We start from the raw sequence: 26,328 nt of genomic DNA on the forward strand, positions 1-26,328 counted from the left end.
ATATTTTTAACAGAGGTAGGTGACGGGAGACAAACAAAACTTACCTTAGGTGGGTAAAGTATCAATTTTTAAACCACAAGTAGGCAAAGCGTTTTTTGAGCTAAAGAAAGGTGATAAAAATGTAATTTTCTCTTAAATATATAAAAAACCTCAAATCAGTTTTCGCCTAATGCCCTAAAATGCATCAAACTGCCCCTGTAACTTGCTAGACTTGATGAGATACTACAACTTTCATGAATTTTCGCTAGCGACAAACTAACTTATGCATCTCATTTTTGGATTGTCTTAGTTAATTTTTGACTAAAATCTTAGATATATACTCATTTGGAATTTCTTTTAGGTAATGAGTACGACGGTGTATCTCAAATATCTCACACATATATATATATATATATATATTATTGTATAAAAAAAAATGTATACATATGGGATATATATCGAGTGCAATAGTCATACAATGATAAATCAAACTGATACTAAAAAGCTAAAAAAAACCACTTTTAATCTCACTCTTAGGACAAAAATGAATAAAAAAAATTTACCTTCAATTTTTTTGCTACTTATACTTTTTCACCCATTCTAAAAAAACCCACACTAATTGCACCAAATCTAAATCCTAATATATATATATATATATATATAGCTAAAACTTTTGACTTTTGGTTGACCTCTCCACAATTTTCCACATCAATATTTTTTATTTATATTTTTTAATTTGATTTAATTCTTTCGATTTTATAGCACCAAATTGTAGAAAATTTATTAAATTTCTTTTAAAAAAAATTTAAATTCAGTTGTTTGGTGCCATACAACCACTATACTTAAAGGAGACCGATATTATTACCTAATTAGAGAATTTTTAGATAATCCTAACAAACTGTATAATAACTCCATTAATATAAATCTATCCAAAAAAACGGAATATATCTCCATTAATTTGATAATTTCTACATTGATGACATTTAAAAATAAATTAAAATTCTATCATATTTCCTTATGTCTATCAATCACGTTTTCTTTCTCTTCTTTTTTTTTTCATTTTTTTTTTAATAATTAACGTTGATTAGAAATTATAATTTCAATAGGATTTAAACTCTATAATTATATCAAATGAGACTCAACAAATATATATAATTTTTTATTTCAATAGGATTTAAATTTTATATGAAATGAACTATACCAACATATTGATCCTTAAAAAAAATTTATATAACCAAATTTGATTAGGAATCTATAAACCTATATTATATTATAAATAATTTTTTAGGGATTATTTGTTACAATTTCAACTTGGCTTTTCATTCCTATATTATATTTTAAATAGTTTTTTTTTTTTTTGGATTATTCTTCTAACACCACTCTACTGTACAATCTCTTGCATTGATTTTGGTTCTTTGAGTGCCTTCAAAATAAAAGGTATGTAAAGTTTTCTTATCAAATTTAATGTTAACATATAGGAGAGATATTGTGTTTTTATTTTTGGAATTATTTACGTTCATGTGTATGTATGTATTGGGTTTAACTGAATTGGAATTATCTTTGAAATTTTGGTTTTGATTGAATAATGAAAATGGCAGAAGAAGTACGTTCCTGTATTTGGATTCTGCTGTATATGTGTTGTAGTTTAAACTTGGTATTTGATTTGTTAAATTGTTAATTCACAGTTTCATTGTTCATCTATTAATCATGAATAATAATATTGCTATTTGCAACCATCATGATATGGTATCAATGATGTGATCATTCTGAATACTTTTCTTTAGAGTTTACAATTAAAAGACTTTTGAAATTACACGTTAAAAAAAAATTTATTGGATACATTGGATCTTAAATAACTTCTATTAAACTTCATCTTTTATGGCATCATTAAAAAGAAAACTCATATAGATAGGTATTAGGATATTATTTAGAACTATCATAATAGACTAACGTATTACGCATGGTATGAATCTAACGGTAACATCCTATGCTATAAAATAAAATTGGACCTATGGTTTATCTTCTCTTTGCAAAAAATGGTTAAATTCTCATTAATTGTGATAGTTCGCTTTTAGGTAAAATAGAAACTCTATTAACTAAGTTTTAAGAAATTTAAAATTCTATTTCAAAAAATTTCTTGAACATTAAATTTTATTTTAATTATTTTATATTGTAAAAGAATAAAATTTATACATTACATACAATCATTACTTCAGTTACCTTCTAAATGATGGAGGATATGAGAAAGCAATTTGTAGATCTACTATGAAGATAACATAGATTATATTGGTGGTGGATAGTAGATTTAATTGCAGTTAAGTATTGTGTGAAGTCATCATCATATAATAGTCTACGCTGAGATGTGTTATGTGAAACCAATGATATGAAAGAAAAAGAATTTTTATAAACTATTATATTAAACAAAAAATTACTTATTTTCATTCATTTTCAAGGTATACATTTTTTTAAAGTCAAGTCATAGACCTTTAAGCAAAATAAATATTTTTAATTTTTATTTAACTATCTTGTGCATCACACGAGTTAGCGACTAAAAAAATTTAAGGATGACTCGACAATACTGAGTATCTTTTTTATTTGAGAAACACACACATACACACACACATATATAGGGGAAGAGGGATGAGATAAGGGAATACACTCACATGTCAACACCAAAATTGCATGCGGCAGTTAGTGTCGCGGAGCAAGTGATAAACCCCTTCTCAATATTACATCTTACCGATGTGGGTTGACTCGACAAAACTAAGTATCTTTTTTATTTGAGAAACACAAACACATATATAAGACGAGGGAAATAAGATAAGGGAATATGCTCATACCAACACCAAAACTACATCTGTATCTAAATTTTGTTCTATTAATTTTTTTTTGGAGAAAGATGTCCTATTAATTACTTATTATTGTCGTACACAAGAATAGCAACAGCCACAAAAAAGAAACAACAAAAATCTGAAAATAGGAAAAAAAACACAAAAAAGGAACAGTGAACATAAATAACGGTGACGTTTCAAACACTGATAGTAAGCGCAATGCGCACCCTAATCTTCCTTAGCGGCCGCGCACTTTAGCCCCAAAACCCCTCTCGTTCTCATCTCTCTGCAACTCTCTCTTATATACACACAAACAGACAAATTTCAAAAAAAAAAAAAAAAAAAAAAAAAAAAAAAAAAAAAATTTAAAACCCTAAAAACCTATACATATAGAGAGAGAGAAAACACAAAATATAGAGAGAGAAAGAGGGAGAGAGAGAGTGTGTGTAGCATAAATCGTGTGTTTATATGTGAAAGACTGTTGAGATAATGGGAAGTAACTTTCTCACTCCACCAGCAAAACGCCCGAACTCCACACTCTACGCCGCCTCCACCACCACCACCATGCCCGACCCGAACCCGAATTCGGCAAACGGATCCTCGAAGCGGCACAAGCACCCGCCGCTGTCCGTTCCGCCTGGTCACGTGGCGTTCCGGCTGCTCTGCCACGCGTCGCGAATCGGCGGGGTGATTGGGAAGTCCGGCAACGTCATCAAGACCCTGCAGCAGGGCACGGGCGCCAAGATCCGAATCGAGGATGCTCCGAACGAGTCGCCGGATCGGGTCATACTGGTCGTGGCGAATTCGAACCTGAGCAGCAAGTTGAGTTTGAAGAAGAGCGAGAGCGAAGTTGAGGAAGACGAGGAGGAGGAGGAGGAGGAGGAAGAAGCATTTGGGAGGAGTGGCGAGGAGGTGGTGGAGGTGTCGAAGGCGCAAGAGGCGTTGGTGAAGGTGTTCGAGAGGATTCTGGAGGTTGCGGCGGAGAGTGACGGCGTCGGGGCCGGGGTTGGGGTCGTGTCGTGCCGGCTTTTGGCGGAGGCGGCTCAGGTTGGGTCTGTGATTGGGAAGGGAGGGAAGGTTGTGGAGAAGATTAGGAAAGAGAGTGGCACTAAAATTAGGGTTTTGTCCGACAAGTTGCCGGCTTGCGCCGCCCCTTCCGACGAGATGATTGAGGTATAGCTTTTCGTGTTTTTCGGGTTTTTATTACAATGTGTGTTGATTTTTTTAGTTGGTGTGTGGTTATTTAGTTGAAAACTTTTGGACTTCCTGAGCTAGGTTGATTGTAGAGTTAGTGATAAATGGCATTTTAAAGTGTCGGCCTGTGCTGTGTCATTCCACCTCAAAACCAATTAGTAATGAGGAAAACACACTAAAATCTTTTATGGCATTTGATGTCACGCCACGCGGGCCTGTTTTTAGAGTGGTTGTAGGAGTCAAATTGTGATCCCCCAACATAAAGCATAGAGTAGATTGGCAAATTCTTGTTGTTTTGCCTTGAGGCTTTGCTAATGTCACTGTTTTGTTCACTTTGATAGTGGGATTCCTTCAAATTAAGTATAGTAAACTTTAAACTTATGTGCTGTTGTCAAACGTCCTTCAAATTCAAGTGCTGTTGTTGAACCTTCAGGTCTTTTTGAGTATGATTTACTGAATGGTTTGACTTTTAGGCCATTAGACACTGCGATTGTGTATTGCTGAATTTATTAGCTTTGTTAGTGGCTGCCTGAAGTTATAGTACTATCTCAAAGATTGCATCTTTCATCTTAATGAATGGCTCTTGTTGGCAGCATCATATTCTGGCCTTTCCTTTATAGTTACCTCAGTCGTTGGGGTTTTTTTTTAAAAAAAAAAAAATTATGTTTGTTATTACTCAACAGAGTTAAATTCTTTTTTATAATCCTTATTAAGTTCTTTCATGCGTATTGGGGGTTCAATAACAGCTTGTTTGAGAGTTCAATTGCAAAATGTTGGAAGGAGAATTGCATCACCTAGCACCTTTTTTTGGTTAGGATGTTGGTATATGACCAATTAAGTACTAAGGCCTTCCAGTAGGACTGTAGGAGGGAATGTGAAGGTGGGGAATTATTGGTATCCATTTGGACGTATGTCGGTGAAAACCAAGATGAAAACTGATTGCATCTCCTTGGTAGAATTATGTCAATATAATCAACTTCGGCCAATATTTTGATATCTTCTTATTGGATACTATTTAAGTTGCCCTAAAGATTGGTATCTTGTATGTTTACTTGGAAGACTTGGTTTAGTGAAAAGAAGAGCATTATGTGAATCAGGGTTTGGCTTTTCATTCAAAGTAACAAGGAGAGCTAGGTTGGGGGAATCTTATATCCAAAAGTGAAGTTCAATTGTAAAATTATTTTGGAGATTTCCATGGCATACAATTGTTGCAAGCAAAGTGTGGAATTAAGGGTGTGCTTAGTGTTTTGAGGCTGCGAAAGTATTGTGATCGTTACTTTAAATCGAAGTTCATATGCTTAGTTTTGTAAGACTACAGATGACAAGAGTATTGTGTTTATTACTTTATTTAGAAGTTGATCACACTTAGGCTACTGTTTTGATCTTATTGAACAGAATGTGGGAATCTTGTGTGGAATTATATTTCATGTGGGATGGTGATTCAGATGAGTGCCTATAGAGTAAAATTTCCTCATCTGTTTCCATCTTGTGCCTCTAAAGGCTCCCCCTCCCCCCCCCCACCCTTGCAGTTCATTTAACAATATTCTAACAAGAAGAAATCTAAAAACTCTGTTAGCTTCTCCACACATCGACAGGCTAACTCTTTTGATTGCCATTGGTTTAGATGTTGGTTCCTTTTAGTGGAATGGGTTTGCGAAAAGAGTTGTTGAGATTTCTGGGTAGTGTTATTAGATTGTTTGAAGGCATTTCATTTTAACCATGATTTGCTTTATCTAGGTAGAAATAAATGCTAGAACTTTAGGGCATCTGTTAATTATTCTTGTCTAGTGAAGCCCCTCCTATAGTTCTGGTTGACTTAAAAAAAAAAAAAATTTTTTTTATGGGTGGAGAAACCTTTCATCCAGTGCTCCAATACACTGGACAGGACACAGGTGCAACACGTGGCCCTTTTTGTACAGGTTTTGTGTCAGTGCCCAGCACTGGACTCAAGCAAAGTCCATCTTTTATGGATGTTCTCTCAGAATTTTGGGGCTAATTGGACAATTATTTTTCTGAAAGGCTCCTTTTGTGTATGTAAAGATATTTCTTTTTAGAAGTGGGGAAAATTAGCTTTGAAAATTCATCAAAATCATGAAGGAGAACTTAGTTTATTCTTTCAATGGGTCAGTTAGGATATATTGAAAAACAATATTGTAATGATTTTCAGAAAAATTAAATCTCTGTTATAGAGCCACCTTTTGAAAAATTTTCTGTTGAGAAAGAAGCATTCAATAAACCTAATCAATCGAAAGAGACAAATCCTAACTGATGAACTTGTTGAGTGAAAGTGAGGTTGTGTGCATTTCAGGTTCAAAACATGGTATAAATCTTTGTGATATACCTTTTTTTTTTTTATTTTTTTTATTTTTTTAAATTTTTTGATAAGTAACATAAAAATTTTATTAAAAAGAACACAGCCCAGTACATAGGAAATGTACTAAAAATATACTTTTAAAAGAAAGAAATAACTTTTGTTGTATGACAAGCCATAATTAGTTTTCCATTTTGCTTGTATTTAGTTGTTATCCTTTAATTAATGGTTATGAGGTGGAATTGCCATCTGAGCAAAGAGCCAATTGGCAAAAAAAGTAATTTTTTTTTTTTACCTATCAAAAAAAAAAGAATTACATTTTTTGCCAATGGGCTCTTTGCTCAGATGGCAATTCCTTCTCTCATAAAAATGGGTGGGGAGTTGAGGGTGTTGATTCAAAAACCCATTGGGTGCATGTGTAAGTTACCAACAGGAATATATATATATATATATATATTCAATTTTAATAATTGAGTATTCTAGTACAGCTTCTAGAGTGACAGTTATGTATGTTGATCCTATGCTTGTGCTTCCCTTCTATTGTTTATTATTAGACTATATTTCTGGTTGTGAAAATGGATCAACATTGTGGCAGATAGAAGGGGATATTTTGGCTGTAAAGAAAGCACTTGTTGCCGTTTCCCGCCGTTTGCAAGACTGTCATCCAGTTGACAAGACAAGGATGGCTGGAAGCAAACCTCTGGAAGCAGTTGCCCGTGAGACTTTGCCTGAACTGCGTGTAGATCATATTCTTCAAAGGAACTCAGGGCTACCCACTATGCCAAGTAGCTCAATCAGTTATGCTTCAGGAATTCATCCATTGTCAGTAGAAATTGACAGGGTTCCTGCTCTGGAAACAAACAACTTATTTCAGGATGTTACTTTTAAGATTCTTTGTTCCAATGATAGGGTTGGAGGTGTAATTGGAAAAGGGGGTTCCATTGTTAGGGCTCTTCAAAATGAGACAGGTGCTAGTATAAGTGTTGGAGCTTCTATAGCTGAGTGTGATGAACGACTGATTACCGTTACTGCATCCGAGGTTTGTCAGTTTGTGTTTCTTTTTCATCTCTATCTTTCATGATTTACCTGTCCTTATTTATGGGTGTATTTGTTATTAAATTATTAATTGGTGTTATGGTTGGTTTTGTCTTGTGTAGAACCCTGATTCACGATATTCACCAGCGCAGAAGGCAATTGTTCTTGTTTTCTCTAGATCTATAGAGGCAGGCATTGAGAAGGGGATAGATTCAGGCTCAAATAAGGGGTCAGCTGTAAATGCAAGGATTGTAGTCCCACATAACCAAGTTGGTTGTTTGTTGGGAAAAGGGGGTGCAATAGTTTCAGAGATGCGCAAGGTTACAGGTACTGGCATACGAATAATTGGAGGTGAACAGGTCCCAAAGTGTGTGTCAGAGAATGATCAAGTGGTGCAGGTGTGAGTTACTTCTTTCTTTTTTTCTTTTTTTTTGGGATGATAAGTAATATTTCATTCAACCAAAGAACCTGCTTAGCAGGAAATAAAACAGCCCTCAACAATGAGAAAATAGACGGCTCAATTCAATACATAATTAGGCTGCTTCCACACACAACACAAAATCCTATTTTGGATTGAATTATTTGTTTTTATTTTGCCATAACTCTGCCCCTTACATCAGTGAGTCACTTCTTTTGTTAAGTACAATGGAAGGATGGAAAATAAATTTTATTGATTTTTTTTTCCTTGGATGGGATTTCTGTCCAAGCGGGGGATAGCTCAGTTGGGAGAACGTCAGATTTGAGATCTGAAGGTCATGTGTTTGATCCATGCTTGCTGCTTGGTTGGAATTTTTTTTTTGGTGGGGTGTGGGTCGGAAGCCAGAGGGGAGTGAATCTGGGTTATATTTAGCATGCAGAAATGATTCTGGGACTTCCAGATTTAAAAAAATGGTTAAATGTTCCTTCATATTGTAGCTTGGAATTATAGAAAAAACACTTTATGGATTTTGCAAGTAATGACTCAAGTGTTTACTTTTCAGAACAGAAACAAGTAAATGACTCAAAAGTTTGTTTGTTTAGGATCTTGCTGATTATATTGCTGGCTGCATCCTGGCTTCGTTCCCTGTTAGGAGTTCCCCTTGATTACTTGATACCCAGTTTTGGCGGGCAGGGTTGTGTATCTATGGGGCCCTGCCTTGGTGAGGCTCCACGCCATCCAAGGAAAAAAAAAAAAAATCCTGGCAGCATATTCTTGATGACAGTTTTGTTTAATCCAGCCTAAAACAATAATTTTTTTACCAATATTTATGATATTAAATTAGCAATATTTTATGATAATTTTTTCATTAAAGCAGCCAAAAATTTGTCCTTCAAGTCCTTTCCAATGTTTTATTTTATTTTATATTTTTATTTTTTTGTTGGATAAGTAATGAAAATTTATTGAACCCAAATAAAATCACCCTTGTACATGGCGGTGTACAGTCCTATTGAATATTATAAATTATAGAGATTTTAATAGTTTGTTGCATTTTATATTTCATGTTTGGGTTTGTAATTTAATGTACTCATCCTTCAAAGAAAATTTTAAGCAAACTGAATAATTCAGATTTTTTAGTAAAAACTTTGGTTTTTGGTGGCCAAAGTCAAATAGGATAATCTCCAAATGCAGCAAGGTCCTCATTTATGATTTTTTTTTTTTTTTTTTGACAGATTTCAGGAGAGCTTTCAAATGTGCAAGATGCATTGTATAATGTAACTGGTAGACTGCGAGATAACCTTTTCTCAAGCACACAGAACAATGTTGGAGCACGGGGCGGTTCCTCTATATTAACTGATACCAGCCCCTATGGAAGAATAAGAGATCCTGTCTCTCTTGGAAATCATCCATCAGTTGGTGTCTCTCATAGTCTCAGCCGACATACTATTACTCAAAGTACAGATCCTTTAGTTGGTGTTTCACATGGTCTCGGTCGACATACTCCTTTAACTCAAAGTATGGATCATCTTGGAATTTCCCATGGTTTAGATCGTCCTCCTTCACCAAGGTTATGGGCATCACAAGTAAGATCTCTCTTCCTCCCTCTCTTTGTGTGTAGAAGTTCTCATAATTTTGCTACTTCTTACGGGTGGGTTTGGTTGCAGTCAGCAGGTGGAGTAAATTTAAGAAGCAACCCTGATGTTGGCAGAGGATTGACTTCACTTAAAGGTGGCTTGGAGCTAGGCGGGTCAGTAATACCCTACAAATAGCACGCATTTTATGAGTATTATCCATGCTGTAATTGATTATCAAATAAGCAATATGTTTGAGGTCCTTCGATCATGTTGCTTTCTTGTTTACATCTGTTCTTTGCATTTACACTCAGATGCAAAGCTCTTCTGCTTGTTACGAATAAGACTTGGTTATTATTACATCCAATGATATTGCACTATGAAGTGTTGAATGAGATCTGCAGAGTTAATGAAATATCCTGTTCAAGTTAAAATTTAAACAATGATGAGTGTTAATTTATGATCAACTCTGATGCTGTTGTGCCTTATTATCTTATATGCATTCTCACGTCTTCTACCTAAATATCAGTTAAATTCACTATATGCACAGTTGTATCTGTTCTGTGGCTGGGACCTTTTGCATGCCGTGCAGAGTTATAGTTGACGCATAATGAATCATGTAAAGCCCATATTTTCTAGTACACTGAAATAATAAATCGTGACTAGCATATAAGATGTGATCATACACTAGCAGCTTCCATAGCATCATTGCATGTACCTGCAATGATACACCTACCCTGTCCATGTACCTTCTAATGGAAAGGAGAAAAGAGCAGAGCATAAAAGATTTAGAATGTCTAAACTTTGTAATTGTATGCCCTTTTATTAGTTTGTGACACTTTCATTTGGTGTTTGCAGTGGAAGCAAATCTGCTATAGTGACAAATACAACCGTGGAGATCATGGTTCCTGAGGATGTAATTGGTTCCATATATGGCGAGAATGGTAGTAATCTGAATCGTTTGAGACAGGTAATCCACACACTTTCATTTGAAAACTTTCGCAGCACTACTTCCATGTTGGCATTAATTGTGAATGCCCATGTTTAAGCTTCCCAAAAGTTGCCTTTTTTTGTGTGTGTGTGTGTGTGGATAATTTGATAGTTACAATGGGGAAAGAGGATTTTGAACCCTGGACGTCTTAATTGGAAATACCAAGAGGTGCTAATTAAATAACAATGCTCTTGGCCCCAAAAGTTGCCCTTGATTTATTCTTGAGAATGAATTATTTCAAAACTCTGGGAATGTACTGAAGTGGCTGCTAAAACACAGTTTACAACCTTAAAATCCTTCTCTCCCTCTCTCTCACTCTGAACAAAGGGGTGAGGGGTTGGAGTGATGATGAATCTTAGTTTTTAAAGGATTAAGAGAATACTGACTTTACTCGCTGGAAAGCTTTGTTGTTTGGACTAGTTTTGCTTTTTCTACTCTCACCACCAACCACACCTACTCTCACCACCAACCACACCACCACCACCGGCCCCCCCCCGGGGGTGGTCCTCCTATTTCTTTCCTATTCTTGTTTTCGTGGAATCCCAAGCTGCACTTTTTCTGATGCTTGCATACCATGGTTGCTACCAGTGTTTAATATTTAATAATCTCTGGGATCTATTCTTAGAACCTTGTACTTACTTTCTGGGTGTTCTCTTACCAGATATCGGGTGCCAAGGTCATAGTGCATGAAACTCTTTCTGGAACAAGTGACAGGATTGTCGTCATATCTGGGACACCCGATGAAACCCAGGCAGCTCAAAGTCTCCTCCATGCATTCATTCTCACAGGATCATCATAACAAATAATCCTCAGTTCATAGTGTTTCTCGGAGTACACAACTCCAGTTTGTTGCTTGTATTAGTTGTTTTTTTTTTCTTTCTTTTTTGTCAAAATGTGTACATTAAATTAGGAAGATTCATCCCTTCTATTTATGCCAATCATGTCATTTTGGCTCTAATTGTTGGCTGGTGTATTTTATAGTGAGTAATTATTCCCCTTTGCTGATCCATATTTTAAGAACAGATAAAGACAAAATGTTTGAGCCACATTTCTATTTTTCAAAGCCTTGTCCTAAATCTTTCACCCCAGAAAAAGGCTTTGTCCTAAATCTTAGGCTTGGGTTTGCATTACGTCGTTGTAGCTGCTTAAGGTTTTGTAAAATAACCAAATTTCATTGCGGAGTTTTCATTATTAGATCCAAGCTGTATGATCTTTAAATGAAGATCCTTAACAATTTCGCACCCAACACGAAAATACATCAATTCCTATGGCTTGATCTTTCCCATGATTCAAACTAACCTGCATGGTCAAGTCCTGAACGTATCTTAATGTCCAGATGCATATATTAATAACTGAAGAGAGTTCATACCCTTCATATTGTACATAGTATGGTACCTTGTAGGAAAAGACATACATATTACATGGATTTTCCTCTTCTGAGCTCAAATTCGTGACATAGAAATAAAGGACAACAAACATAATATCAGAAGTAGGATACATCATAGAGCAGTACATCACGATTAACTTCAAAACGAGATCTGATGAGTAATGGCACACAAGGAGATCTGATGAGTAATAGCACACATTTTTAAGTGACAACTGCACTAGTTGCTGCTGCCACAGCAGCCGGGGCAGGTTTGAGTATGATTTCCACGTTGTCGTGGACTCCTTGCAGCAGTAGCTCCCCATCATATGTCAAAAATTTCCTCTTCTTTGCTGCTCTTAGTGTACCCACGAGTGCTTCGAATATGTTTGCACACTTATCATCATTAAACAATACGCCAAATGTAACCTACCAGAGACAAACCGAAATTTTGCATTAGAGAACAAGAAAAAAAATTAACAGATTGAAGTGGTAATTCCTGACATTAATATATGCTTTAGAATGAAGTAAAAGGTCATATATAGCAGAGTCAGATGGGGAGAAAACATTATCAGCAAATAATGTCAGCTGCAGAAAAAGGAATCCATCAAACCAAATTATTGACAGGAATTTTGAACAATATACTCTTAATATCTCAAAGCATTCATACAATGTGTTAATGTATATACACAAGCACAAGCACACATGCACTTGCAGGCATTGCAGATTATCACTCTTCACTTTTTCTTCAAAGGTAGCCAATTATTTTACTTTAACAAAGGTATTGAGCAAATAAAAGTCCATCTGGTTGATAATTAGAAGAATCCATCTTTTTATGCAGGGGGATAAAAGACTCCAGTCTCTTTAAAGCATTTATATGCAGAAATTTAACCTTCTGACTTAAAAATAGAATAAATAAAGAGTAATTCAACAATTTGTTAAAACTGCAAACATGGAATTAGAAGGTGAGCAATCTACCTTCTCTATTTGCTTTATACCTTAAGTTTACCAACACATCAATGATCTAGAAGGATTAGTAGTTTATGTTAGCAAGTTCACTGTGGAAATTTTGGATTGTTTAAAATAATTCAAGAATTTAAACTATATTAAATCTCTTTTGATGAGAGACAATATATAGAATATTTACAAAAAAAAAAAAAAATTATAAACTTTAGAAAACAAAACGAGCGGACTATAATAGAAATAATATGGAATAGAAACCATGGATGGCAGTGGCAGAGTTTTATATGCTGATATTGGCTTAATCAAATTGGAAAGGCACCGATTGTGGAAGGGTAAGGGGGCAGTGGTTTTTGCACTCTACAAACTTCTGATGGGCATTTAAGTAGGTTGCTAGAGACATTCTCAAAGCTCATTTTCTTTTCTTCAGGTAATAAGATATTAAGAATTCACATTGCAGTTGGCAGGTTTTGCAAGGTAACAGGTCAAAGGAGGTATGTAGAATGAGCAGGATATCAAGTAAGTTATATCTTCAATAAATCATTTGCTATTCAAAGACTGCATATCAAAAGGGAAAACATGAAAGAAAAATGAAAGTCTCCAGCTTTGCACTAAAAATATGATCACTTCAAGTTACTTGCAGTTAAATTTTTGTTGTCCAAAAGGATATATGATTTATGGTGTTACCAACATGAAGAACACGGCAAGAAATCAAACAGTCATAACGAGGAAAAACAAATCAAAACAGGCAATATTCAAACCCAACTCCAACAAAGGAGTCCTTAAGCACATAGCAATCTAGTTCATTACCACAAAATGTCTGCCAATTTTCTTAGATGTTGCCTAGCCTAGGCATGTAAAGAAACGAATTCACAACCTAATCCACTTGACATTTAGGTACAATAAATGAAAGCATGATCAACCATTTCCAAGTTGGTTTTTTGCCTCACATTCTAAAAATGAAGCACCAAAGTAGTCAACTAAAAAGCCCACACTATCATCCTTAATAACCACCAACACTTGAACAAAGTGCATTGTCTTTTTCTGTGTTAACTAGCATTTCATTCAAATTCCTTATCTTATAGATTACATATATAGTATCGCACTAGTACTTCTACAAAATATACAAAGAAGTATATACATTATACAGACTGTCAAAACTTTTAAATGACATAGTACTAAATGTCTCTTTAGATTTGTAATATCTAATCTAAACCATGAAATGGATTCATTTCAAATAAAGATGATCATTTTCTATTTTCATTACATTAGTAAAGAAAACTATCGAAAAAGTATACAAATTTTAAATTTGAGAAATAAACACCTTTAATTGCCAGAATGTGTGTGTGTGTGTGTGTGTGTTATAGATATATAAAGATATGAGGCAATCCGATCAGATACCAGAATTTGACATAACCCAACAACACAAAAGCTTGGAGATCCAGTAGAAATTAGCCAAGAACTAGTAGAAATACTGATGTTTCAACTTCAAACTGTACAATTTTTTGACATTCCCATGAAAGAAACCAAAGGAACACAGACACTGTTAGATCTCCCATATGGATAAGGCTGATAAGCTACCAAAAATGAGCTACATATTACAGATCAGCCATTGACATGGTCCAAACAATCTAGATCCAGATCAAAATCACATGATCAGTTGTCAGAAATTCAAACACCATGCAATTCATGTCATGTCAGCCTATATATATATAGATATTCTCGATCTGGGTCTAATACAAATATATTCATATATAGAAAGAAAGAGAAAAAAGAAGGTCAAAATCTAAGAGAGTGTTGGAAAGGAAATGAAGAAAACTGAGAGAGAAGAGTGTATAGACCTTGTAAGAACCATCGTCTTGGAGCTTGCCAAGCCTCTTGATTTCTTCTTTGAGTCGCTCAACTTCTTCTTCTACGTTCATGGTTTCTGTTTTTTTTCAAAATGTTTTTGCTCTCTGACTATTTTTTTGAGATTTATTTATTTATACACTATTATGATTTATGAGTGATGCAACAAACCATGGTAGATTGGTAATACGAGGAAGGGGATGTGGCCTATATTTGTTGGATTGGACTTTGTGCCAAATCTAGAGAATCAGATTTATATTTGTCTATGTTACTCTCCTTTTGGAGTATTGCTATATATTAATCTACCTACTATTTATAACAATTTTACAAACGGATGTTGTACCAAAATCTTACAAGTTTTTATCTGATCTCACTGCTAATATCATTTTTTACTTACTAATAACCATTCATTATGTCAACAATTTATGAAAAATATTTTAAAATAGCTTGTAACTCTAGAATTTTCATTTTCAAAATACGATAAACAACTAAAACCAATCATATAGTTTGGGATATTAACAGCCATAAAGGAAAAGAATAGAAGGGGATGAAATGGGATAAATGATATTTTAATGAACACCTCATTCACTAGTTAGCTCAACTGGTAAAATTTCTGATAGTTGAATAAAAGAATTGGGGTTCAATCCCCGTTTACATCAAAAATCGATTGGTGTCTTGGTCTGATGATAAAGAGCTATCATCAGGAGTAGACACCATATGTTGAAATACTCTTTCTCAAAAAAAAAAAAAAAAAAAAAAAAAAGAAAGAAAAGAGATGGCAATGGGTCTGATGAGGTGGGTTGGATCATGAGTGTCTTATCCTTTTTTTAAGGTGGAAAAAATTTGCATAGGACAAGAATGGGTTATGTCTAGACTAGACAAGTTAGAGGTATTTTGTATCTAATGGGATTTTGACATTAATGATGAAAAATGAAATAAAAAATGTGAGGGAGAATTGTAAGAATTCTTAAGAGTGACACAAAGTAAGTGTTTGGGGAAGAAAAAAAATTACAATTTACAAAATTGATATTATAGAACTAGTTCAATTTACAAAACTCTCACTTTTGCAATGTTTATAGGAGAGATGATTTGTAAATAGCCTTACCCTCAAATAGATATGATAAAAAAAGTTTATTTATATATATGTGGGGGAGAAAAGCCCAGGAGTACATCTCTACACATGTATTGGGCCAGGGGCCCAATCTGAGGACGTAACTAGTTCGAGGACGAATAATTACTTGCATGAGGGTCAGTGGTAGTAGGTAAAGGGGTAAAATCCAATCAGGATCGCTTGGCAAAGGTCGGAGGAGGAGCGTCATCTCGACAGAGTAAAGTCGAGGTAAGAGGAAGTGTACTACCGTCAAGAGCAACATTCCAGACCGTTCCATGGGTAAGGATAAACATCAAGAAGGGACATGACATAGGAAAGCTACAAATATCTTGGGAAAAGCTGCTACTATCACATTAAATATACCACAACTCTCTAGCTGCATTAATGATCCCTGAACAGTAATTCTCAGCCTTTCAGCTACTACCCAAAGACTTTAGGGAGGTGCTGATGGGACAAGAACCAACCCTAGAGATCTGATTTGCACGTGGAGGGTAGGGATGCTAAGGGAAGATAGTATAAAATGGAATGGAGACCCTAAGAGAAGGGGTTCGGAAATTTGTATGAGAAAGCACTGTAGCAGATTGAACCATATCTGTAACCATTTTCAATCAATATATACTAGAATATACCTCCTCGGATTGTACCGAGGACAAATTTACTTAGAGAAATCCAGTCTATTTCTGTTTGATTATCTTTTAAAATCCATTCTACCTGTTAAGTCATTCATTAGAGTCTAGTTTTCCAACCCACTCTCTATAAATTCATTGTATTGGGCTTGGATCCAATCATACCTTGGGCTAAGGATCCAAAAGGCACTCTTACAATTGACGCCATCTGTGGGAAGAAATTGTGTAATAGTGAGTGCAATAGTTAACTATGGTAGGATCAGGTCCCTATAAGCAAGAGTCCACGGGGTCCCAACGATAAGATGATTTCCTGAATCTGGAACACAGGAGAGATCGAGATGGTAGCGTGCACACTACACATACAAGTAGAAGTCACTCTCGAGTTGGAAGTCACGTCTCTCAAGAGTAGAATAACAGAGCCATGCAACTGGAGATTGACCATTTAAAAAAGAAGTTACGCCATGCATGGCGAAAGCGAACCCCCTCCAACTCTGATGTTTCCTCTGATGATGAAGATGATGCTAGTTATAGACAAAGGTCAAGAACCCTATCTAGCGAGTCTTTCTCCTACGATGAGGAGCACCATTGCGAATGTAGGTATAAGAGCTCGCCTCACAAAGGCCTGGGAAATGACACTATGAGCAAGGTGTTGAATCAGATTTCCAAGTCACCTTTCATGCACAAGATTGAAGGGGTAAGACTTCCTCGGCGATTCAATCAGCCAACGTTCACCATCTACAATGGTCAAACGGATCCTGTGGAGCATGTGAGCCATTTTAACCAGAGAATGGCTATCCATTCCAAGAACGAAGCCTTGATGTGCAAGGTATTCCTATCCAGTTTGGGACCCATGGCAATGAGATGGTTTGATGGCTTAGGGGGGGGGGGGGTTCCATAGATTCTTTCAAGGAGCTCACCTGGGCATTTGGCTCTCATTTTATTACTTGTAGTAGGGTTTCTCGGCCTTTGGATTCCCTACTGTCCTTATCCTTACAAAAGGGGGAAACCTTGAAAACATACTCGGACAAATACTGGAAGATGTTCAATGAGATAGATGGTGACTTTGATGAAGTGGCTATCAGTACTTTCAAGATCGGCTTCCCAACCGAGCATGGTTTAAGGAAGTCTTTGATGGGAAAACCTGTCACCAGTGTGCGCCAACTTATGGACCAGGTTGACAAGTATAAGAGGGTTGAGGAAGACTAGTAGCAGGAGAAATGAAAGGCTAAGGTTATTCCTCAAGAGAGGAGGGATTTCAGGTCGGACCGGTACAATAACAACTGACCTTGGAAAGACTTTGCTAGACAGCCAGGGCCTGCCAATACTCAGGTGGTTAATGTGGTGTTCTAAGAACCGGTGCACCAGGTTTGGAAGAAGATAAAAAATGAGCTGTTCTTCAAATGGCCAAATAAGATGGCAGGAAATCCCATGAGACGCAATCAGAGCCTTTATTACCAGTACCACCAGGACTAGGGACATACTACGGAGGATTGTAAAAATTTGTGGGATCATCTGGACTAGCTGGTTCGAGAAGGAAAATTGAAGGAGTTTTTGCATCATTTCAGTGGTCTGTAGGGTCAAGCAAATTCAGAACCTCAGAGAGATGCTTCTTCAAGACCTCCTTTGGGAACGATAAATGTCATCTTTGCTACTCCAGGGAGGACCGGTTCTTGTTCCTTCAGAGTGATGTCTGTGGCTCGGCTATCCGCTGAGGACACTAATCCGGAGTCAAAGAGGGCTAGAATGGATATCCAACCGGCACTAAGTTTTTTGGTTGCAGATAAGATTAGAACCATACAGCCCTATGATGATGCTTTGGGGGTCACGCTCAAGATTGGGGGGTATGACGTGAAGAGGGTGATGGTGGACCAAGATAGTGGTGCTGAGATTATGTACCCCGACTTGTACAGGGGGCTGAACTTGAGACTCAAGGACTTAACAACTTACGATTCTCCTTTGGTGAGTTTTAATGGGAAGGTTGTCATTCTGAGGGGTCAGATTAGACTGCTCGTGTAGGCTGGTTCAGAAGTGGTGGAGGTGGACTTCATCATGGTGGATGCGGACTTCATCGTGGTGGACACTTATTCCCCTACACAACCATTGTGGCTAGGCCTTGACTTCATGCCCTAGGAGCCATCTCTTCTACTCTGTACTAGAAGGTGAAATATCCATTGGAGGGCTAGATTAAAGAGATTGTTGGGAGTTAGTCCATGGTTAGGTAGTGCTTGGTGGCTGCCATCTTACATCAGCCCGAAGCTGAGTCCTCAACCTCTACTAAAAAAGGCTTATAGTAATCAAAAGCTCCGGTGTTGCTTGTCAATGGATCAGTTGAGGTGGCGAAATGTGAAGATTTAGAAACGGTTGTTGTTGGTGATGATCTAGAAAAGTTCTTTCAGATCAGAGCTCAGCTGCCTCTTCAAGAGAAGGAAGAGCTAATAGAGTTTCTTAAGAGAAATGTTGATATGTTCGCATGGAATGCTTATGAAGCCCCAGGGGTGGATCCGAGCTTTATCTGCCATCATTTAAATGTTAATCCATCTGTCACCCTTAAAAAGCAACCACCTCGGTGCACATCTAAAGATCATTTTGATGCTGTCAGAGACAAGGTGATGAAGCTTAAGTAGGCAGAGGCTATCAAGGAGGTATTTTACCCTGAGTGGCTAGCAAATACTGTGGTAGTGAAGAAGAAGAATGAGAAGTGGCGAGTGTGTGTGGACTTCACAAATCTAAATAAGGCTTGCCCAAAAGATCCTTTCCCTATGCCTAGGATAGACCAACTGGTGGATGCAATTATAGGCCATCCTCAAATGAGCTTCTTAGATGCCTTTCACGGATACCACTAGCCTTGGGTGATCAGGAAAAGACAGTTTTTGTCACTCCCACTAAAAGCTACCACTACAAAGTGATGCCCTTTGGTTTGAAAAATGTAATATCTACCTATCAAAGGATGATGACTAGGATGTTTAAATCACAGTTGGGCAAGAGTATTGAGATCTATATAGATGATATGGTGGTGAAGAGTAAGGTGGTGTTCGAGCATATGGGAGACCTCGAGAACATTTTTGAAATTTTGAGGAAACACAAGTTGCGCCTTAATGCTTCCAAATGCTCTTTTGGTGTGGGATCAGGCAAGTTTCTAGGCTACATGGTAACTCACCGGGGAATTGAGGTTAACCCTTGATCAGATTAAGGCAATTAATAGTTTACAACCACCTCGAAATCCCAAGGAAGTCCAGAAGCTAACCGAAATGACTGCTGCTTTGAATCGGTTTATCTCTCGGTCAGCGGATAGATGCAGACCCTTCTTCCTGTTGATGAATAAGTGAAAGAGATTTGAGTGGACCGAGAAGTGTGCTTTGGCCTTTTAGTAGCTTAAGGAATATCTCTCTCGGCCACCTATCATGTCCAGTTCTGAGGTGGATGAGGTTTTGTTTGCTTATATTGCTATGGCCCCCATGTTGTAAGCTTGGTGTTGGTACGAGTTGATAGCGGCATACAAAGGCCAGTTTATTATGTGAGCAAGTCACTATATGAGGCCGAGGTCCGTTATCTACCATTGGAGGAGGCCATTTTGGCGGTGGTACATGCTACACGTAAACTCCCTCATTACTTCCAGGCACACAAAGTTGTTGTCCTAACTTAGCTTTCACTCAAAGCTTTGCTCCGAAGTGCTGATTACAAGGGGAGGATTGCTAAATGGGGCACAATCCTAGGAGCTTTTGACATCAAATACATGTCTCGTACCTCTGTCAAGGGTCAAATCCTCACAGATCTAGTAGCCGAGTTTGCTGAATCCCCATTGGAAGTAGAAGCAGAGAAGCATGGCATGGATGGAAAATCAGTTGGCATGATCTCCCTACAAGATCCTTTATCCTGGAGAGTATACGTTGATGGTGCAGTAAATCAGAGGGGATCTGGAGTGGGGCTAGTTCTAGTATCGCCCGAGAAGATTACTATTGAGAAATCATTAAGAATGGATTTCTCGACCAAAAATAATGAGGCTGAATATGAGGCTCTATTTGTGGGAATGGCCATAGTGCAAAAAATGGGTGGAAAGACAATAGAGATATTCTCAGATTCAAGATTGGTCGTAGGCCAAGTGAAGGGGGAGTTAGAAGCCAGGGATGTGAGAATGCAAGAATATTTAAGTCAAGTTAAGCACTTGTAGTCAGGGTTTGAATCTTTTAGTTTGATACATATCCATAGAAGTGGAAACACACATATAGATTCCCTAGCTACTATTGCCACCTCCTTGGCACAAGATTTGCCTTGGGTCATACTTGTTGAGGACTTGTGCAAGCCTACTGTGGTGAGAAAAGATATGGTCCAGATCCATCAAATTAGGGTAGGGCCGAGCTGGATGGATCCTATAGTACTATTCCTTAAGGAGGACATCTTACCTGAGGAGAAGTCAGAAGCGGAAAAGGTGCAAAGAAAGGCTCCTCAGTTTTGGTTGTCTGAGGACTAAAAGTTATACAAACGCTCCTTTTCAGGGCCATACTTGTTGTGCGTACATCCTGAAGCATCAGAGCTACTCCATGAGGAGTTACATGAGGGAATTTGTGGAAGCCATACGAGAGGTAGATCTTTGTCTCACCAAACCCTCACTCAGGGGTACTGATGGCCAGGTATGCACAAGGAAGCATAGGAATATGTTAAGAAGTGTGACCAATGCCAAAAATTTACACCAAACATTCACTAACTGGGAGGAGTCCTTAATCCTCAATCTAGCCCTTGGTCATTTGCTCAATGGGGCGTGGATATTGTAGGTCCTTTCCCTAGAGCAGCAGGAAATAAAAGGTATCTACTGGTCGGCATAAATTACTTCACCAAGTGGGTTGAAGTTGAACCATTGGCTAACATCAAGGATGTAGATGCTAAAAGATTTGTTTGGAAAATATTGTTACTCGATTTGGCATCCCTCACACCCTCATCTCGGATAATATCCTTCAGTTTGATATTAAGGCCTTCAGGAGATACTGTTATGACCTGGGAATTACAAATAGATATTCCACCCTGGCTTACTCCCAAGGGAATAGACAGGCTAAGGCTGTCAATAAGGCCATAGTGAACGGACTCAAGAAGAGGTTAGATGATGTGAAGGGAAAATGGGTGGAAGAGTTGTCACACGTCCTTTGGACATATCGGACTACGCCTCGCAGGTCAATAGGAGAGACGCCCTTTTCAATGATGTATGCGACCGAGGCTGTCATTCCTTTGGAGACTGGATTCGCAACGCTGAGAACGAGTTCCTTCACTCCGAGCAACAATGATGAGCTATTAGGGAAGAGCTTAGACTTAATTGAGGAACGGAGAGAAAATGCAATGGTTTAATTGGCCTATTATCAACACAAGCTCAAACAAGGGTATGATACCAACATGAAGCTAAGACTATTAGCACCAAGAGACTTGGTGTTAAGAAAAGTTTTGGGTACTGCTAAGACCCCAACTTGGGGAAAGCTGGGGCCTAATTGGGAAGGACCATATTGCATCACTTCAGTGGTAGGAATAGGTGCATATTATCTGAAAGATCTAGATGAAAATACTATACTCCGTCCCTGGAATGTAAACAATCTGAGAAGGTATTATTATTAATGAAAGCAATCTTTGCCATATTTTTGGTTTATCATATTATTTGTCATGCGTTTCACTATTTGTAAAGTATTAAACAGAACCTTAGCTATGCCTGATTCTTTGGACCACATGCTTTGGGTAAATTGATACTTTATTGACATTTTTCTAAGTATTAAACAGAACTTTTGCTATGCCTGGCTCCTCCGATGACATGCTTTGGGTAGATTAATACTTACTGACATCTATCTAAGTATTAAACAAAACCTTAGCTATGCCTGACTTCTCGGACCACATGCTTTGGATAAATTTATACTTACTGACATCTATCTAAGTATTAAATAGAACCTTAGCTATTCCTGGCTCCTCGGACCACATGCTTTGGGTAAAATAATACTTACTGACATCTATCTAAGTATTAAACAGAACCGAAGTTATGCTGGCTCCTTAGACCACATGCTTTGGGTAAATTAATACTTACTGACATCTATCTAAGTATTAAATAGAACCTTAGCTATGCTTGACTTCATGGACCACACGCTTTGAGTAAATTAATATTTACTGACATCTATCTAAGTATTAAACAAAACCTTAGCTATGCCTGGCTCCTCAAACCACATGCCTTGGGTAAATTGATACTTTACAACATTTTCCTAAGTATCAAACAAAACTTGATCATGCTTGGATCCTTGGACCACCTATCTTAAGTAAGTTAGCTATTTCTATTAATTGTTTAAGTGTCTGATGAGATCAGCCATCCTGAATGATAGGGATTTATATAATAATAACATACCCCAATGGATGCCCATGAACATCACATAAAGTATTTGCAGGCATACCTGCATCTGCTTAAAAATAAATAATCCATCTTGTCCTTTAAATTTACTGAACATAATGGGATCAAGGAGGTTTAAACCTGTAGGTGGGCTACATTATTGTATATGCAGTTAAGGTTAGAATTATGTTTTGCCGAGATGATGGACTTGGTAAGTTCAACTCATTTTGCTAATGGCCATAAGAGACGAGGTAGCTATTCTATCACTTGCGTAGATAAATAGGTGGAATTTGTACCTCATTATTTTGTTTCTTTTTAAGTATTGAGTAAAACAAAAATCAAGCTAAGATCCAGTATAAACATTACAAGTATAAAAGAGAAATTTGCAAGTTTCCTTAATATTAAGCCTCTAAAAAGGCAAATAGGTTAAAAAAAAGATCTAATACAACTGTAAAAAAAAAAAAAAAAAAAAAAAAAAAAAAAAAACCACACACACACACACACAAGCTATCTAAGATTTCATCTTTATTACAAGCTTGTCCTTAGGGTTTTTTGGTGGCTGAGTAGAGGTTGTCGTGGTAAAGGCTGGGCCTTTGCCTTTGGGGTCTTCCTTTGGAGGTATTGGAAGAGTAGCTAGCACAATCTCCATGTTCTTGGGAGCCTCTTTTTCCTTTGAAGGGTCACTTGGGGCCACTGACAGCTGAGCAGCATCCTGAGTGTTTTCCTTGTTAGTCTCTGCTGCTTTTTTAGGGTCCTTGGCCTGCATCGCTTCCTGAGGAGAAGTGTGGGATAAGGAGAGGGCCTTGGAGGGGCTTGCCTAGCCTTCTTCTACCTTCGAGGTGACCAAGCTGGCCTTAGAGCTCGGAGGGATAGAGGTGCAAAGGGCTAGGGGGTAGTACACATTCTCTGCTCTCCTAAGGGTAGAGGAGGCCTCAACCCCAGCCTGGTTAAGAGCCTCATTCCACACTTGGAGGCAGTAATGTTTACATACCCCTACGACCTCAGCCCTTAGGGCATCCTCGGTCTCAGCAACCCTTATATCGTAGCCCTCCTGTTCAGCTTGTTCTTTAGCCTTCTTAGCCTTTTTCAGTTTTTTGTCCAAGGCTGTTATCAACCTTTGACTCTCGGCCTGCCTCTCTACCACGTTCAAGGCAGACTTGGTGCTCTTCTAGGCATGGTCGGCCTTTGCTAGCTTAGTTGTGAGGTCTTGAGACTTCTTTTCAGCTATCTCAAAGGCCTTCACAGCAGCAATGCACCTATTCTCTTCATCCTTGGCTAGCCTGTGGGAGTTGATGACTATCTCTTCAGCCCTGTGGGCTGCCTGAACAGCCTATAAAAAAGGGGAAGGCCACAACAAGAAACAATATAAATATATATATATATATATATATATATAAGTACGAAGAAGTAATTGCTATGGTGATAGAAATAGAGATATATTCATGGAACTTACTAGGGCAAGGTCCTTTTTTAGACTAAGGAAAACCTCATGTTTCCTCATTTCTCGAAGGTCGGCCATATCTGCAAGAAGGAGTAAGGCTTGCTCAGTGGCATCAGCCACATAGCCAGCCGCTCCACCTTGGAAATTTCTGATTGAGGCATTAGCTAGTAGAAGGGCCCCATCCAGTATCATGGCTGGGGTCCAAGCAGGGACTGCCATTGAGGACTCGCCTCTCTTATCTGCCTGGGTTTGAGTCAACTTGGGTTGTTTGGCTCCTTTGGGGGTCACAGTCTTCTTAGTCTGTGGGCCCTTCCCCCCTTCCACTACTTCTTGCCCCCTCTGTTCCCTTTTTCGTTTATGATTAGCAGGCTGAATTGGGGGAAGGGGAGGAAGTTTGGCCTGGGAAGGCTTCTCTGGTGCTTTGCACCCAACTGAGGACTCCATCACCTCCAGCAGGCCAGTCCTTTGTTTTCTTTGGATTCCCATGTCTGCTGGGATGGCAGCCCCTTCTTGAGCATGATCTGTTTGTACAGGGAAAGGATCACCGAGGTCACCAACAGGAGCTTCTGGAGACAAGGGCTGATTGAAGACGTCAATGTCGTCCTTTGAATTGGACACTTCGACTATTCTTTCTTCTTCTTCTTCTTTTTCTTCTTTCTCTTCCTTGATGATTGGACGGGAAGATGAGGCTCCTACTTTTGGTATGCCTTCAAGTATGGGAGTTGTAATGTGGACGCCCCTTGGGACGGGACCAGTGGTGAGAAAGCCCGAAACTGCTAAACTGATTCAATGTAGACGGGGGTCCTTTGCCTTGATGACACATTTGGGCATCTGGAAGGCTTTGGAGATTGGATCGTAGCCGAGGATCAGATGTGTTGCACGAAGCTGGTCGTTGCTGTGGATGAATACCTCGACCTTTAAAATCTGGTCGAAGCTTGATTGATTTACTAGATTGAAGTTTGGTACAGTGACATTCGAATTTGCAAACCCATCAAAAAAGAGAGATAAACATTGTTAGCAAAAAAAAGAAGAACAAGTCAAAGGAAAATTCCTATATCGATACAAATAAAAAATATGAGAAAGAAAATGATTCCAAAATAAGAAACCTAGACCTAAAGCCCTACGTAGTTTCCCCTCTCTCGTTGGGCAGGGGAGGCCATCATGCCACTCCCCTAAGATGATCAGAAATCCTTTTTTAGGCCTTTATTTGAGTCGGGGAGGCATTGAATTAGTCTAACTTTAGGGTACCTAGACTTTAGGTAATACCCTTGCCCCTTTAGGTGGTGGAGATTGTAAACCCCGTTAACGTTGTGGTGGGTAAGCCCTAGGCCCATTTTCTCGTTAAGGGCATTTATACTCCCCCAAATCCTAAACATGTTTGGGGCACATTGGGTAGGAGCTAGCTTATGAGCCCAAAGATAGTCTCTGGTGATAGTACCCATAGGGATTTTCATCCCTCCCTCTATGAAGGCAATCCTAGGGATCACTACTTCACTCTCCTGCTTTTTCTCAAACCATTCCCCTTCCTTGCAATACCTAATGTAAGCGTTTGGTGGGATCCTATATTGGATTCTACAGTTCGTTATCCCCTCCTCGAAATCTACTAGGTAAGCAAATCTACCCATTTCTAAAGAAGGGCTATTAATACTAAAGAAAAGGAGAAGAAAGCTAATAGAGCTGAGGAGAAATAGACGCGGTAAAAAGAAAAAGTAGATGAAAAATAAAATGGGAGGGTTTCTGAAGACTTACTTAGAAAAGGAAAGGACTTCTCAAACAAGGCTCTTGAGATTTGTGAGGGCACGAGTAAAGTGAGTGAAATTGCAGGTTCAATGTCTAAAGCACTAAAGTGAGCAGAATGACTGATTTGAACCGTGTTTATATCAATGGGAATGGTTGCGAGCGGGAAAGATCCCACCTGGTTTCTAGCAAGACTCTCAATCATTGGATCCGCATCACACTAAAGAACATGGGGAACAGAGAACCATCAAAATTTAATGTAGGCGTGTCTCGGATACCGAAGTGTCAGGAGCAAACCTTAGGCAATTAAAAAGGCAACTGTTGGATCGGATATAACGCATGATGAGCACAGAGTGATTTTTGTGGCATCAAAATCCTCGTTTCTTCCCGAGGAGCTAGAAAGAAGAATTTTGAGAGGCTATTGTGGGGGAGAAAAGCCCAGGAGTACATCTCTACTCATGTATTAGGCCAAGGGCCCAATCCGAGGACGTAACTAGTCCAAGGCCGAATAATTGCTTGCATGAGGGTCAATGGTAGTAGGTAAAGGGGTAAAATCCGATCAGGAT

The 26,328-nt window shown here is 38.1% G+C and overlaps 2 protein-coding genes across 2 annotated transcripts; one reads left to right on the plus strand and one right to left on the minus strand.

Moving 5' to 3' along the window:
* Positions 1–3,185: 3,185 nt before the first annotated feature.
* Positions 3,186–11,393, plus strand: LOC115967653 (KH domain-containing protein HEN4). The gene is made up of 7 exons (XM_031086794.1): positions 3,186–3,983; positions 6,911–7,354; positions 7,473–7,748; positions 9,001–9,351; positions 9,433–9,515; positions 10,198–10,309; positions 10,992–11,393. Exons 1-7 carry the CDS (start codon positions 3,300–3,302, stop codon positions 11,127–11,129), a joined length of 2,088 nt encoding a protein of 695 aa, XP_030942654.1. The 5' UTR covers positions 3,186–3,299; the 3' UTR covers positions 11,130–11,393.
* Positions 11,394–11,634: 241 nt separating this feature from the next.
* On the minus strand, positions 11,635–14,770 carry LOC115967654 (costars family protein). Its single transcript, XM_031086795.1, has 2 exons — positions 14,495–14,770; positions 11,635–12,122 (listed from the first exon to the last, which is right to left on the minus strand). Exons 1-2 carry the CDS (start codon positions 14,573–14,575, stop codon positions 11,919–11,921), a joined length of 285 nt encoding a protein of 94 aa, XP_030942655.1. The 5' UTR covers positions 14,576–14,770; the 3' UTR covers positions 11,635–11,918.
* Between the last annotated feature and the right edge of the window lie 11,558 nt (positions 14,771–26,328).

The sequence above is a fragment of the Quercus lobata genome, chromosome 11, assembly GCF_001633185.2.
Source record: "Quercus lobata isolate SW786 chromosome 11, ValleyOak3.0 Primary Assembly, whole genome shotgun sequence".
Taxonomy (NCBI): domain Eukaryota; kingdom Viridiplantae; phylum Streptophyta; class Magnoliopsida; order Fagales; family Fagaceae; genus Quercus; species Quercus lobata.

Bases quoted from the DNA above. Each gene is read 5' to 3' on its own strand.
- LOC115967653 (XM_031086794.1), top strand. From the start codon at position 3,300: ATGGGAAGTAACTTTCTCACTCCACCAGCAAAACGCCCGAACTCCACA. The intron at 7,749-9,000 runs GTGTGAGTTACT...TTTTTTTGACAG, and splicing joins AGAATGATCAAGTGGTGCAG to ATTTCAGGAGAGCTTTCAAA. The intron at 10,310-10,991 runs GTAATCCACACA...TTCTCTTACCAG, and splicing joins ATCTGAATCGTTTGAGACAG to ATATCGGGTGCCAAGGTCAT.
- LOC115967654 (XM_031086795.1), bottom strand. From the start codon at position 14,575: ATGAACGTAGAAGAAGAAGTTGAGCGACTCAAAGAAGAAATCAAGAGG. The intron at 12,123-14,494 runs GTCTATACACTC...TGTCTCTGGTAG, and splicing joins AAGACGATGGTTCTTACAAG to GTTACATTTGGCGTATTGTT.